Raw genomic sequence first — 12,660 nt, 5'->3', positions numbered from 1 at the left:
TGAAAAAAACATTGACTTTAAAATGGAGGAGGAGGGGACATACCATGTTCAACTGAACTAAAAAACTATTGGCATAGTTCTTAGCCTCTAGGGCATGTGGTACCCATTGAGAGAGTGGCAAGCGACTGGGCACTTTTAAATTCTCTCCTTTTGCCAAGTGTGGCATAGAATCTAACTTGGTAGATTAAAGGCACACTCCAGGTGAGCTCATAGTAATGAGAAATGAGAATGTATTTCCTGGTGGATTCGATACACGGAGCATGAGATAAAAGCATCCTTTCAATACATGGGTGAACAGTGAATAGAACTTGTGAATGGTTAACAGGTCAAAGACAGGGGTATCGCAAGGTTATGGGGCAAGGAGAAGTGAGCAATGATGGGTGTTGAAAAGCAGTAGAAATTCAACGTCCAGAAGTGCTTTCTGGAAACACCTGTGTTCTGATGAACAGGAATGCAAGGATGGGGCCAGGCTGGGGAAGCTGACAGCCTTTGTTCAGCCTCTATGGGGTCCCCTTCCTGTCTCATGCCTCCCTCTCTGTCTCTCTCTCTTCCTGCCCCTACAGTCACTGCTCAGCATTCCGGGCTCCCCATTCCTGTCCCGCCACAACAGCAAAAGCAGCATCTTCAGCTTCAGGGGGCCCGGGCGGTTCCGGGACCCGGGCTCCGAGAACGAGTTTGCGGACGACGAGCACAGCACGGTGGAGGAGAGCGAGGGCCGCCGGGACTCGCTCTTCATCCCCATCCGAGCCCGCGAGCGCCGCAGCAGCTACAGCGGCTACAGCGGCTACAGCCAGGGCAGCCGCTCCTCGCGCATATTCCCCAGCCTGCGGCGCAGCGTCAAGCGCAACAGCACGGTGGACTGCAACGGTGTGGTGTCCCTCATCGGCGGCCCCGGCTCCCACATCAGCGGGCGTCTCCTGCCAGAGGTGAAAATAGATAAGGCAGCTACTGATGACAGTGTAAGGAAGTAAAAAAGTAGACCGAGGCTAGGCATGGCCTTCTCTCCCACTCCCTTCCTCTCTTCTCTCCCTGCTCTGTCCATTCCACCTGGTCTCTCTTCCACGCTCCGTCCCAACTCGTGTCTCTGCCCCCCACCACTTCTGTTTTCTCCCTCCTGGTTTGTTCCTATTTCTCTCTTCAGCCCTCCTCTTTTACTCGCCCTGTTTTCCCTTTTAATTTATTCCTTGCTCCATTTTCCCCCATCTTCCTTTCTTGTTTCTGACTCTGGCCCTTTCCCCATCAACTCTTTCCTTTATTTTATCCCTTTTTCTCTCTCTCCATCTCTGCACGTCTCTGCCTGCTTATCTCTTTTCCTCCCCACACCTGCTTTGACTGAATGCCTCTGGCCAGTCCTGCCCGGATGGAATGAGAAGGGCCTCTGCCATCACCAATGACCAAGTCTGAGCGGGTTTGGAACTATCATTGCTTCTCTCCCCCTGCGTCCTCCCTCCTCTTAGGGAAACAACTTGGAATTTAAAGCTCTTGTCTTCCTATTTAAAAAAAAAATAATAATTTTCTTAGTCTCCTCTACAAGAGTGAGATGTGATTTTTCCTCTTTTTCCAAAGAGGAATGTGCATGGGTGATGCTGAGGGTAGGAAGTAGGCACTGGGAGAGCCAGGCAAGGAGAGGTTAAGGAAACCAGTGGGGAACTGGACCTAGACATTTGAAAGGGATTGAGATGTAAATAAATCGAAGGAGGGGAAGGTAGGTGGTCAGGGCAAGAACACATGGTATATGGGGGAGGAAGGAAAAGGGAAGTGAAAGATGAATTTTAAATGTAATCAAATGTCAAGCTCTGGAGGAGCTGTGCATCATAGCTTCACAAAATCGCTTGTCTAGGGGCTAGGATAATGGCTCGCCTCTTTGGGAAAAGCCATCCCTTAACATTTCTTTAGATTCTAAGCTGTTTATACCTTTTTTTCTAGTTTTAAATTCTTATAACCTTAGTGATCCTAATCCTTTCTACCTCTAGTTCCTTAACTTTCCTCAGTCCCTCCTTAGCCCGTCTCAGCTTCTTGAGATAGCATGTCAGCCTGTTTTGTTGCAACACTTCAGTTTCCTCTAACACAGCATGAAGATAGCCAGCCCTTTAATTAGCATGATGCATGTGTGGAGGAAAATTGGACAATCAAGGATGGAATTATTCAGAATGATCTGTTTTTAGCACTTTAGGACAGTTGTTGACTGTCCTAAATTCAGAAGGCAGGATATTTGACGTTGTCCTTTCTCTTCCTGACTTTTTATTTAAAAGCAAAATGTTTTCCCCCTTATGTTTGTATAGCTCTTTACAAGGTACGCATTACTTTTGCATGCTTTATTTGTTTCGAATAAAAATTCCATAAGGCTGACAAAATGGAGCTGATTATTCCTGTTTTTGAGATGGGGAAACAGGCTCAGTGAGTTTGTACTCCTTGGGGTTACACAGCTCATCATTGACAGACCTTTCAGAAACCTCAGTCTCCTCTTTCTCAGTCAATTTGCATGTCTTCTCCGCCTAGTCACGTGGCCACTGCTCTTCTGGAGAACTGTTTGTTTCAGATCAAGCGTAATAGGAACAATAATGATAGCAAACGGTGGCTCCAAAGCCCCCCTCCAAGCTAGGTAGTTGGCCAGAATAAATGTTATGAATGACTGTCTTTACTTGAAATATAATTTTTTGATCTTCACTGGTTCTATGTCTAGATGTAAATTTTTTGGCTCCGTAATTAGATAGATAATTATGTTCTCTAATAAAACAAGAGATGATATCAGTGGAGAATGAGGGGTGGATCAGCATGGACAGTACAGTGGGGATAATTCAGATTTTGAAAACGAAAGTAAATTTTGATATCCTAGCAGTTTTAAAAAATATTTAAGCGAAATAATATATCTTGCTTTTTCTTTGAAGAGAAGGTATTAGAAAAGGTATCCAGGAAGAAGGAGCTTGAACTTCAGCTTAAAGGCAGCTGAGCGGGTTTGCGGGTTTTGTTTTTGTTTTTTTAGCAGCTTCTGCTATATTGTGTGGGAGATAAATTTGAGAGGCAGTTGAGCAGATGGCTGTGGAATGTAAGGCTGTCTGCGCTGCCTTACGTTGTGGCTGACAGAACGCTGCCTTTGGGGTTTTGGGGGTCCTGCACACTCAACACCCTGTAAGCACTTAGGAGATGCTTTGCAGTGGCCCCAAGTGATGATGGTGACCGACCTGAGGATTCCCAAGGCCAGGAGGTCAGATCCCAAAGTGGCAGGAAGATGAGGTAGGTAGGACTGTATCATTCCCAAGGGCTTCATAACGAGGAAAAATTATTTTGTTAGAAGCCATAAAGAAGCACCTCCTAGTTGTTAATGGTATGGGGAAATATCTAAGTTACATTAATAGGCCAAAAAGACAAAACAAAACAATAACAGAATGCATACAGTTTGTGTGGTATGATATCATCTATATAAAGACAAACTGCATATAGAAAAAAGATGACTGACTAAAAGTTAACAGCAGCTGCCTTTGGAAGGGGAAATTATTAGTGACTTTTTTTCCCTTCCTTAACACTTTTCTGTTCTTTCTAGTTTTCTACAATGGGCCTAATACTTATAGCTGCCATAGACTGAGTTCTGACGACACTCTGCTAAGCACTTTATATGTATGATCTCATTTAATCCTTATAACTTCCCATTCAGTAGGTGGTTTTATCCAATCAACAGGTAGACTCAGAGACTTAGTGACTTGTGGAAATGGAACCAAGGTCTTCCTGACGCCAAGAGAACTTCCTGACTGCTTATTTGGGAAGTAGGAAAAGTCATTTCTCTTAGAAGGAATTAATATATTCATAATGTTATATGCAGCCTGGGCCAAGTGAGCAATTATTATACCTCTTTGGGCGAGAAGATAGCGATTCTCACTGTCAAAACGTTTTGGATGCGTCTGCAGCTACAGATGAACTTGTCCTCGCCTGAACCATCAGAGTGCTTCCAGTTACATACTCATGCTTTATGGACTGGTGTAGGAGCCGTTGATGGTCCATAAGCTGATCTCACACAACATTAATGCTTGGGCTATGCCACATCTGTTTTTTTTTTTTTTTCCTTTAGGCTCAAATTAAGAAATGTGATATTCCCTATGAAAAAAAAGACATCCAGACATCACCTCATTAGAATCTCCTCAAAAACTATTTCACATCTTCATTAACTATTCAGTTGTGATTGAGTGGCGATAATGTTTTGATAGTTTGAGAACTTTTGCGTTTTGCTGAAGCAGAGGATAAGGGGACTTTCCCCATGTCTTCATCTCTGAGCTGGAAAATCATTGCTCTTCACTCGTAAAGGAAGCAGGTGCCACTGACCATCCAAAAACACACATAACTCAGAAATCATGTTGTAAATGCAAAGCATTATCTCATTTCATGCTCACAGCTCCTGCCCTCTGAGTTAGATACTACTATTGTGTGCGTTTTACGAGGAGGAAACCAAGGCTTAGAGAAATAAAGCAACTTGTCCAAGATTGCACAGTAAGCAGTAGAGTTAGGATTTGAATCCAGACAATCAAACTCCACAGCATTAACCACTAACCATTATGCTATGCTAACTACGAAGCCCGGGTTCTTTATTTACTCAAGTGATCCTGAAAAATGAGCATCTCTAAGCCCATTTCCTTATCTGTAAAAAAGAGATAAAAAAGACCGTTGTTATAGGGCTATTTGAAGATTAAATGTAATAACATTTATAAAATGTGAAGCCTATTACTTGGCCCATCCTTGCTATTCAGAAAGCCAGTTTCCATTCCTTTCCCTATACTTTTTTGGCCTTTGTAGCCTGAGAGGTAGACAGTGGGATTTCTGCTGAATTGCTTGACTTGGAGAGGGTTGGATTTCTTCTAAGATTCCAAAGATCCTTTGAGAAGGAGAAAATATTGTACAGTATTTTAAAGCAGAATACTGCAAAAATTTTAGAAAGGCTTGAAACAGGAGATAAATGGCTGGGTCCTAAGCCCACTTCTAAAATGCTCTAAATTTTAGTCCCAAGAAAGGTGACTGGCTGGTAAGTTGCCAGTTATGTATTTCCTTGTGAAAGCAGTTCAGAATCAATAACAAGTTGAGATTCCTTGGATAGATCTATAGAAATGTGGGCGGAACCTGCCATCTGCAGACATGGTAGAATATCTCTTTGAGAAGGACAGCTACAATTTAGGAGGTTGGAAGTCAGTGGCCCAATAAACTTTGTGTTTGAGTTAAGAGAAATGCAACAAATTTGTATTGGGTTTAAAGTAATTAAGGTTCTCAATGGCTTCCTCTGTTACTGATAGTTTTGCACGAAGGCTCCTTAGGGGCTGAATTTTTAAAAGGCAGAGAGGCTCCTGACTTTAAAAAGTTGTTAGTTCTCCTCCTCCCTCCCCAACAAAATGAAAGAAAACGAAACAAATAAAAATATACACCTTCATCTCCCGCCCCCCCCCAAAAGATGACCCCAAGAAATAAGGGAGGGGAGAGAGTGAGTATGTGATCTTTCCTCTGGTCCTTGGGTCTCAGCATGCTTGGAGGAAGACACCTCCTTCCCACCTTCCAGGTGATGAGAATTGGGCAGCTGAGCCAATAGTAGAGACATACCTCACAGAATCCCAAGCAGATTCTACGTGGAAGGTGACGATGAAGCTGCTTTACATGGGAGAGAGTCTGCTCCAGGTTTTCTTCCCTTCAACTGGTCATAGTCTGACACAAGAAACAATAGCCAACATTACTGGTTGGAAAGTGAAATAGTGCAGACACTCTGGAAAACAGTTTGGCAGCTCCTCATAAAGTTAAACATAGAGTTATCAGATGACGCAGAGATTCTACTCATAGGTATATACCCAGGAAAACAGGTGTTCACACAAAAATTTATACATAAATATGTTTTTTCAGAAAACACAGAATTTTGGTAGTGATTGTACTGAATCTATAGCTCACTTTGGGGAGAATGGACATGTTAATTATATTGAGTCTTCCAAACTATGAATGTGGTACATTTCTCCATTGATTTAAGTCTTCTCAAGTTTCTCTCAGCAAAGTTGTATAGTTTTTAGTGGGGGTCTTAGACATCTTTCATTAGATTTTTTTTCCTTGGTATTTGATATTTTTTGATACTATTGTAAAAGGTATAATTAAAATTTTTATTTTCAATTATTTGTTGCCAGAATATAGAAATACAGTTGATTTTTGTATATTAACCTTATATCTCATGACCTTGATAAATTAATGTATTGGTTCTATTAGCCTTGGAGGGTTTTTTGTTGTTTGGGTTTTTTGGGTAAATTCCATAGTGTTTCCTACATGCACAGTAATATTTTCTGTGAGTAACAGCAACTGCGATCTTTATGCTCTTCATTTATTTTTCCTGCTTTACTGCACTAGCTAAGACTTTAGATACAAAATTGAATAGACTTGAAAGCGTACATCCTTCCTTGTTTCCAGTATTAGAGGAAGAGGATTTAATGTTTCACCAAGAAGCATGGTGTTGGCTATAGGTTTCATAGATGATCTTTGTCAGACTGAAACTGCTACATTGTATTTGTGGCTTGCTGAGGAATTTTATTTTTATGCAGAGGTGTTGAATTTTGTTAAATGTTCTTTTTCTGCATCTGTGAGATGATCATATGGTTTTTCTCCTTTATTCTGTTAGCATGGTGAATAGCACTGACTTTTTTCCTAGTATTAAATTAACCTTGCTTTCCTGGGATAAACTCTGTTGGTCATGATGTAGTATCCTTTGTATATATTGCTGGATTCTAATTTACTTATATTTTGTTAAGGATTTCACATCTCTGTTGGTGGGGGATATTGATCTCTAATTTTCTTTTCTTGTAATGTTCTTGTCAGGTTTAGTATCAGGGTTATGTTTGCTTTATAAAAGAAGTTGAGAAGTATTCTCTTAACCTCTGTTTTCTGAAAGAATTTGTGTAAAATTAGTATTATTTCTTCCATAAACATTTGATAGAATTCACTTATGGAGCCCATCTGGGCCTAGAGTTCTCTTTGTGATAAGATTTTTTATTATAATTTCTTGAATTAATATGGGCTATTTAGATTTTCTATTTCTTCTTATGTCAGTTTTTATAAGTTGTGTTTGGATATGTTTGTCTGTTTCATCCAAGATGAAATGGCATAAAGTTATTCACAACATATCCTTATTATCTTAATAACGCCTATAGGATTTATAGTGATATCCTGTTTTTTCACTCCTGAAAATTATAATTTGTGTTTTCTCTATTTTTTTTTCTTGATCAGTCTTGCCTGGGGAATTATCAATTTTATTAATCTTTTTAAAGAACCAGCATTTGATCTTTTTTGATTGTCTGTTGTTTGTCCATTTACTAATTCATTAATTTCCATTCTTATTATTTCCTTTCATATACTTACCTATGGCTTAATTTGATCCTCTTTTTCTAGTTTCTTAAGGCAGAAGCTTCGAGCATTGATCTTGTATCTTTTTTAAGCTGTAAAATTTTCTCTAACAATTTCTTTAGCTTCATCCCATAAATCTTGATGTATTGTGTTTTCTTTGTCATCAGTTAAAGTATTTTTTAAATTTCCCTGTGCAAAACTCTTTGATTCACAGATCTTTAGAAGTCTGTTGTTTAATTTACAAATATGTGGGAATTTTTCTGGATATCTTATTATTACCAAGACGTTTGATGGAACCAGTTATTTGGATCTATGCCAAGTGCTCTTGCCTTTGTAAAAAGATAATTAATGGATTTCTCTTTTTACCTTCTAGAATTTCCTAAGTATGGGCTTTGAAATGTTCATTTCTTAGCATCTTCTTTTATTTGTTTCTTTTTTAAAATTTAAGCAATTGTACAGTATAGATTATAGTTCTATAACACATTATGGATTATGGAACAAATTTTAATATTTCAGAAGTTGTCCCCACGTAGCCCTGCTGTAGTTTACTTTCATTTTACATAGAAAGAGATAAATAGTAATTGTTCCATCTTAATATTAAGTTTGGGGATAAATTTTTCTTTAATTTTTGTGGATTTTTTTTATCCAAGCTAAAAATTGTTTTATCTTTTGAATAGGTGTCAACAAATGATAATATAATGATTTGACTGGGTCTTTTTAGATAGAATTTTCATTAATTTTGTTTTTTAAGGTTGGTGTTATTAAAGCCTGAAGAATTTATATCTTATTACATCCAGCATGCCCAAAAGGCAGTAAGCTACACTAATACCAAAGCCATATTACGTGCAGTTTCATCCTTCTTTGATGAACCAGCCAGTCCATTAGATCTTCCAGTACCTCGGGGGTCAGCATTATAAAATCTATCTATTGTAGATTTGCGGAAGGGCAGTTCAATTAAAAATCTAGAATTAATAAATGTCAGAAATAAGAATGTCCATTGTATTGGGACTTCTGTGTTCATTTTTAGATGATTGTCATTTTTTAAAATAAATTTATTTATTTATTTTAATTTATTTTTGGCTGCGTTGGGTCTTCGTTGCTGCGCGCGGGCTTTCTCTAGTTGCAATGAGCGGGGGCTACTCTTCGTTGTGGTGCGCGGGCTTCTCATTGCGGTGGCTTCTCTTTGATGTGGAGCACAGGCTCTAGGCACGCGGGCTTTAGTAGTTGTGGCATGTGGGCTCAGTAGTTGTGGCTCGCGGGCTCCAGAGCACAGGCTCAGTAGTTGCGGCGCTCGGACTTAGTTGCTCCGCGGCATGTGGGATCTTCCCGGACCGGGGCTTGGACCTGTGTCCCCTGCACTGGCAGGCGGATTCTTAACCACTGTGCTACCAGGGAAGTCCTGTCATTTTTTAAATATAGTAGTTTAATCTCATTTATTAAATGTCATGAATATCAGGCTGGGAATTGTAGCAAAAAGTGATTTCTCAAAGAAATATACTGTATCATGACCTGAGCGAATGGTTCAGTCATTCTTACAAATACAGATGCTTGTATAGTAATGCATCCAGGAATTCCCAAGGAAACCAGTTCTTTTTCTTTTCCATTTCTTCTGTAGCTCTGCCAGACAAACACAAAACAAACAAAACCCTAAGGTAAACCAAATCTCTGAATCAGTGGAGCTATTTGATAAAACACCACGATGGGATAAATTGTAATCTGCCAGGAACTTTCTTCAGTACAGTTCTTAAAATCTAAATATATGTAAGCATAGAAAGGCTTTCTGATGTAACTCTCCAGAGACGATTATTTTCTTTTCAAAACTTTCTGTCACTGATCAGACAGATAATTCTCTAGCTTCATACAAACACATGTCTTCCCTGTCCTGTGGTGACTGTCTCTGTCCTCTTACCTTCACATGGAAGGAGCAGCTAAGTTTATATGGTTGACGTGTTACAGTGGACAGCATGGTTAACTAGAAAGCTAGGTTTTAAGCCACCCCATTAAGCCTGATCTGATGTAGAATATTCAGGTTGGCACAAACAGCGCAAGCTAGGGACATTCAGAAACCCTTTGCCGTAATCTACCATACTGGTATCGCCCAAGGAGGAGTGTGTACAAAATATTTTGTTTAACAGTCTGATGGTGTTTTCTGCCCTTTTTATTGGGTTGGGAATTTGAAAATTTCAGGTTAACTCATAAAATAAAAATGTAAAAAGACAAGATCAATGTAAAAAGACATATGAGGCAATGTGTTTAATTAAGATGGCAAAACCTACCATTCTTGTTTGCAGTGGCTTGGAGGAGATTTGGAGTGGAACTTCCACTTGCTAACGTTCAGTTAGGCCCAGTTTTGCCATTTGGAAGTGACAGTTTGTAATACTCAGTGTGATCAGGGACCTGGCCCTTCATGAAATTTCACGTACAGGTGAATTTGACTTATTTTATCACGTGGTCCAATTCTAGCCAAATGCTGTGGATATGAGAGGAGGACAGGAGGGTCTGCTTCTGATGGCGTTTTCCCAGGGGACCTGGTCTTTCTACTCTCTGCGTACATTGAGCAGAGGATGTATTTGGATCCCAGCCAGACTCTTGGGTTCACTGTAGATTTTATACACACTTAAACGACTTGGTCTTGTCATCTCTGGAACTAAGGATGATCCATGGCCAACTCATTTCATTCTACTCCTTGAGGTGAATAGGACTGTAGGATCAAAGTAAAAAGATCTAAGGAAGAGCATAGGTTCTCGCTCACTCTAGACTATATCCGCTAAGGCCCAGCCTTCACGTTGATAAGACTTCGCGGGCTTTAGTAGTTGTGGCATGTGGGCTCAGTAGTTGTGGCTCGCGGGCTCCAGAGCACAGGCTCAGTAGTTGCGGCGCTCGGACTTAGTTGCTCCGCGGCATGTGGGATCTTCCCGGACCGGGGCTTGGACCTGTGTCCCCTGCACTGGCAGGCGGATTCTTAACCACTGTGCTACCAGGGAAGTCCTGTCATTTTTTAAATATAGTAGTTTAATCTCATTTATTAAATGTCATGAATATCAGGCTGGGAATTGTAGCAAAAAGTGATTTCTCAAAGAAATATACTGTATCATGACCTGAGCGAATGGTTCAGTCATTCTTACAAATACAGATGCTTGTATAGTAATGCATCCAGGAATTCCCAAGGAAACCAGTTCTTTTTCTTTTCCATTTCTTCTGTAGCTCTGCCAGACAAACACAAAACAAACAAAACCCTAAGGTAAACCAAATCTCTGAATCAGTGGAGCTATTTGATAAAACACCACGATGGGATAAATTGTAATCTGCCAGGAACTTTCTTCAGTACAGTTCTTAAAATCTAAATATATGTAAGCATAGAAAGGCTTTCTGATGTAACTCTCCAGAGACGATTATTTTCTTTTCAAAACTTTCTGTCACTGATCAGACAGATAATTCTCTAGCTTCATACAAACACATGTCTTCCCTGTCCTGTGGTGACTGTCTCTGTCCTCTTACCTTCACATGGAAGGAGCAGCTAAGTTTATATGGTTGACGTGTTACAGTGGACAGCATGGTTAACTAGAAAGCTAGGTTTTAAGCCACCCCATTAAGCCTGATCTGATGTAGAATATTCAGGTTGGCACAAACAGCGCAAGCTAGGGACATTCAGAAACCCTTTGCCGTAATCTACCATACTGGTATCGCCCAAGGAGGAGTGTGTACAAAATATTTTGTTTAACAGTCTGATGGTGTTTTCTGCCCTTTTTATTGGGTTGGGAATTTGAAAATTTCAGGTTAACTCATAAAATAAAAATGTAAAAAGACAAGATCAATGTAAAAAGACATATGAGGCAATGTGTTTAATTAAGATGGCAAAACCTACCATTCTTGTTTGCAGTGGCTTGGAGGAGATTTGGAGTGGAACTTCCACTTGCTAACGTTCAGTTAGGCCCAGTTTTGCCATTTGGAAGTGACAGTTTGTAATACTCAGTGTGATCAGGGACCTGGCCCTTCATGAAATTTCACGTACAGGTGAATTTGACTTATTTTATCACGTGGTCCAATTCTAGCCAAATGCTGTGGATATGAGAGGAGGACAGGAGGGTCTGCTTCTGATGGCGTTTTCCCAGGGGACCTGGTCTTTCTACTCTCTGCGTACATTGAGCAGAGGATGTATTTGGATCCCAGCCAGACTCTTGGGTTCACTGTAGATTTTATACACACTTAAACGACTTGGTCTTGTCATCTCTGGAACTAAGGATGATCCATGGCCAACTCATTTCATTCTACTCCTTGAGGTGAATAGGACTGTAGGATCAAAGTAAAAAGATCTAAGGAAGAGCATAGGTTCTCGCTCACTCTAGACTATATCCGCTAAGGCCCAGCCTTCACGTTGATAAGACTTTACTCACCCAACTTGCTGTTTTTTTCAGGCTACAACCGAGGTGGAAATCAAGAAGAAAGGCCCTGGATCTCTCTTAGTTTCCATGGACCAACTGGCCTCCTATGGGCGGAAGGACAGGATCAACAGTATACTGAGTGTTGTTACAAATACACTGGTAGAAGGTATGTGCCTTGTGAAGCTGGGCCAAGCTGCCGAGCCATAAATATGTAGCGTGCGTGATAATATAAATATAGTCCCTTGGTCTGAGTTTCGCAAAAATTGTCTCAGCTTTAGGAATAGAGTCTGCTGGTTATAGAAACCAGCATTTCAGATCTACATGCGGAGAATCCAGGAAGGACTTCAAAGCCGCTGCCAGCGCAGTGCACAGATAGGTAAGAAGTATGAAGGAACAGCGTAAGAGCGAGCTAGAGGACCTCATGGTGGCTCCAGCACCATGAGGAGCCAGTAGGGTGACGTGAGGCAGAGAGGAACAGAGACGGAAGAACTGTGATGACAGAAAATGATGGAGCCCCCCCTCCTGCCCTCGACCACAAAACTTACCTTCCTCCTTTCCTTCTTAGCTACTTACAGATCTTTTGGTTTTCCCTTAAGGACAAGTGTACCGTGCATTGTGATTATATCTAATTCTGCTTCGCTTTAAACACCCCCATATATCCATAAATACATTGCACGAGTGAACAGGTAAGCTGAAACCCCTCTAACGCTGGCGCTCTGTGCCCGGGGGAAGGGCAGCCACTGTTGAATCATAGCGTGCCTGCAGCAGCGTAGCCGTCAGAGCCTGAACTCCGTGGCAGGTGGCTCCTCCGTGACACAGCCTGGCTTGCTGAGGATTTCCCGTTACACTGCAGTTCCCTCGCAACTGTCTGCTTTCTGTCCGACTGTGGTCTGTATTCCAGGCTCCTCTTGATTTCTTTGGCAGTAGATTC

General features: G+C 40.9%; 1 protein-coding gene across 1 annotated transcript in view; it reads left to right on the top strand.

Moving 5' to 3' along the window:
- The window catches only part of SCN8A (sodium voltage-gated channel alpha subunit 8), a 129,343-nt gene that overhangs the window by 71,336 nt on the left and 45,347 nt on the right, over window positions 1-12,660 (top strand). The window contains exons 12-13 of the mRNA XM_024736644.1: window positions 564-959; window positions 11,763-11,895. Coding sequence (XP_024592412.1) covers window positions 564-959; window positions 11,763-11,895 — 529 coding nt within the window. The remainder of the gene's footprint in view (window positions 1-563; window positions 960-11,762; window positions 11,896-12,660) is intronic.

The sequence above is a fragment of the Neophocaena asiaeorientalis genome, unplaced genomic scaffold (assembly GCF_003031525.2).
Source record: "Neophocaena asiaeorientalis asiaeorientalis breed wild unplaced genomic scaffold, Neophocaena_asiaeorientalis_V1.1 scaffold134, whole genome shotgun sequence".
Taxonomy (NCBI): Eukaryota; Metazoa; Chordata; class Mammalia; order Artiodactyla; family Phocoenidae; genus Neophocaena; species Neophocaena asiaeorientalis.
This window is presented reverse-complemented; position numbering and strand designations above follow the sequence as displayed.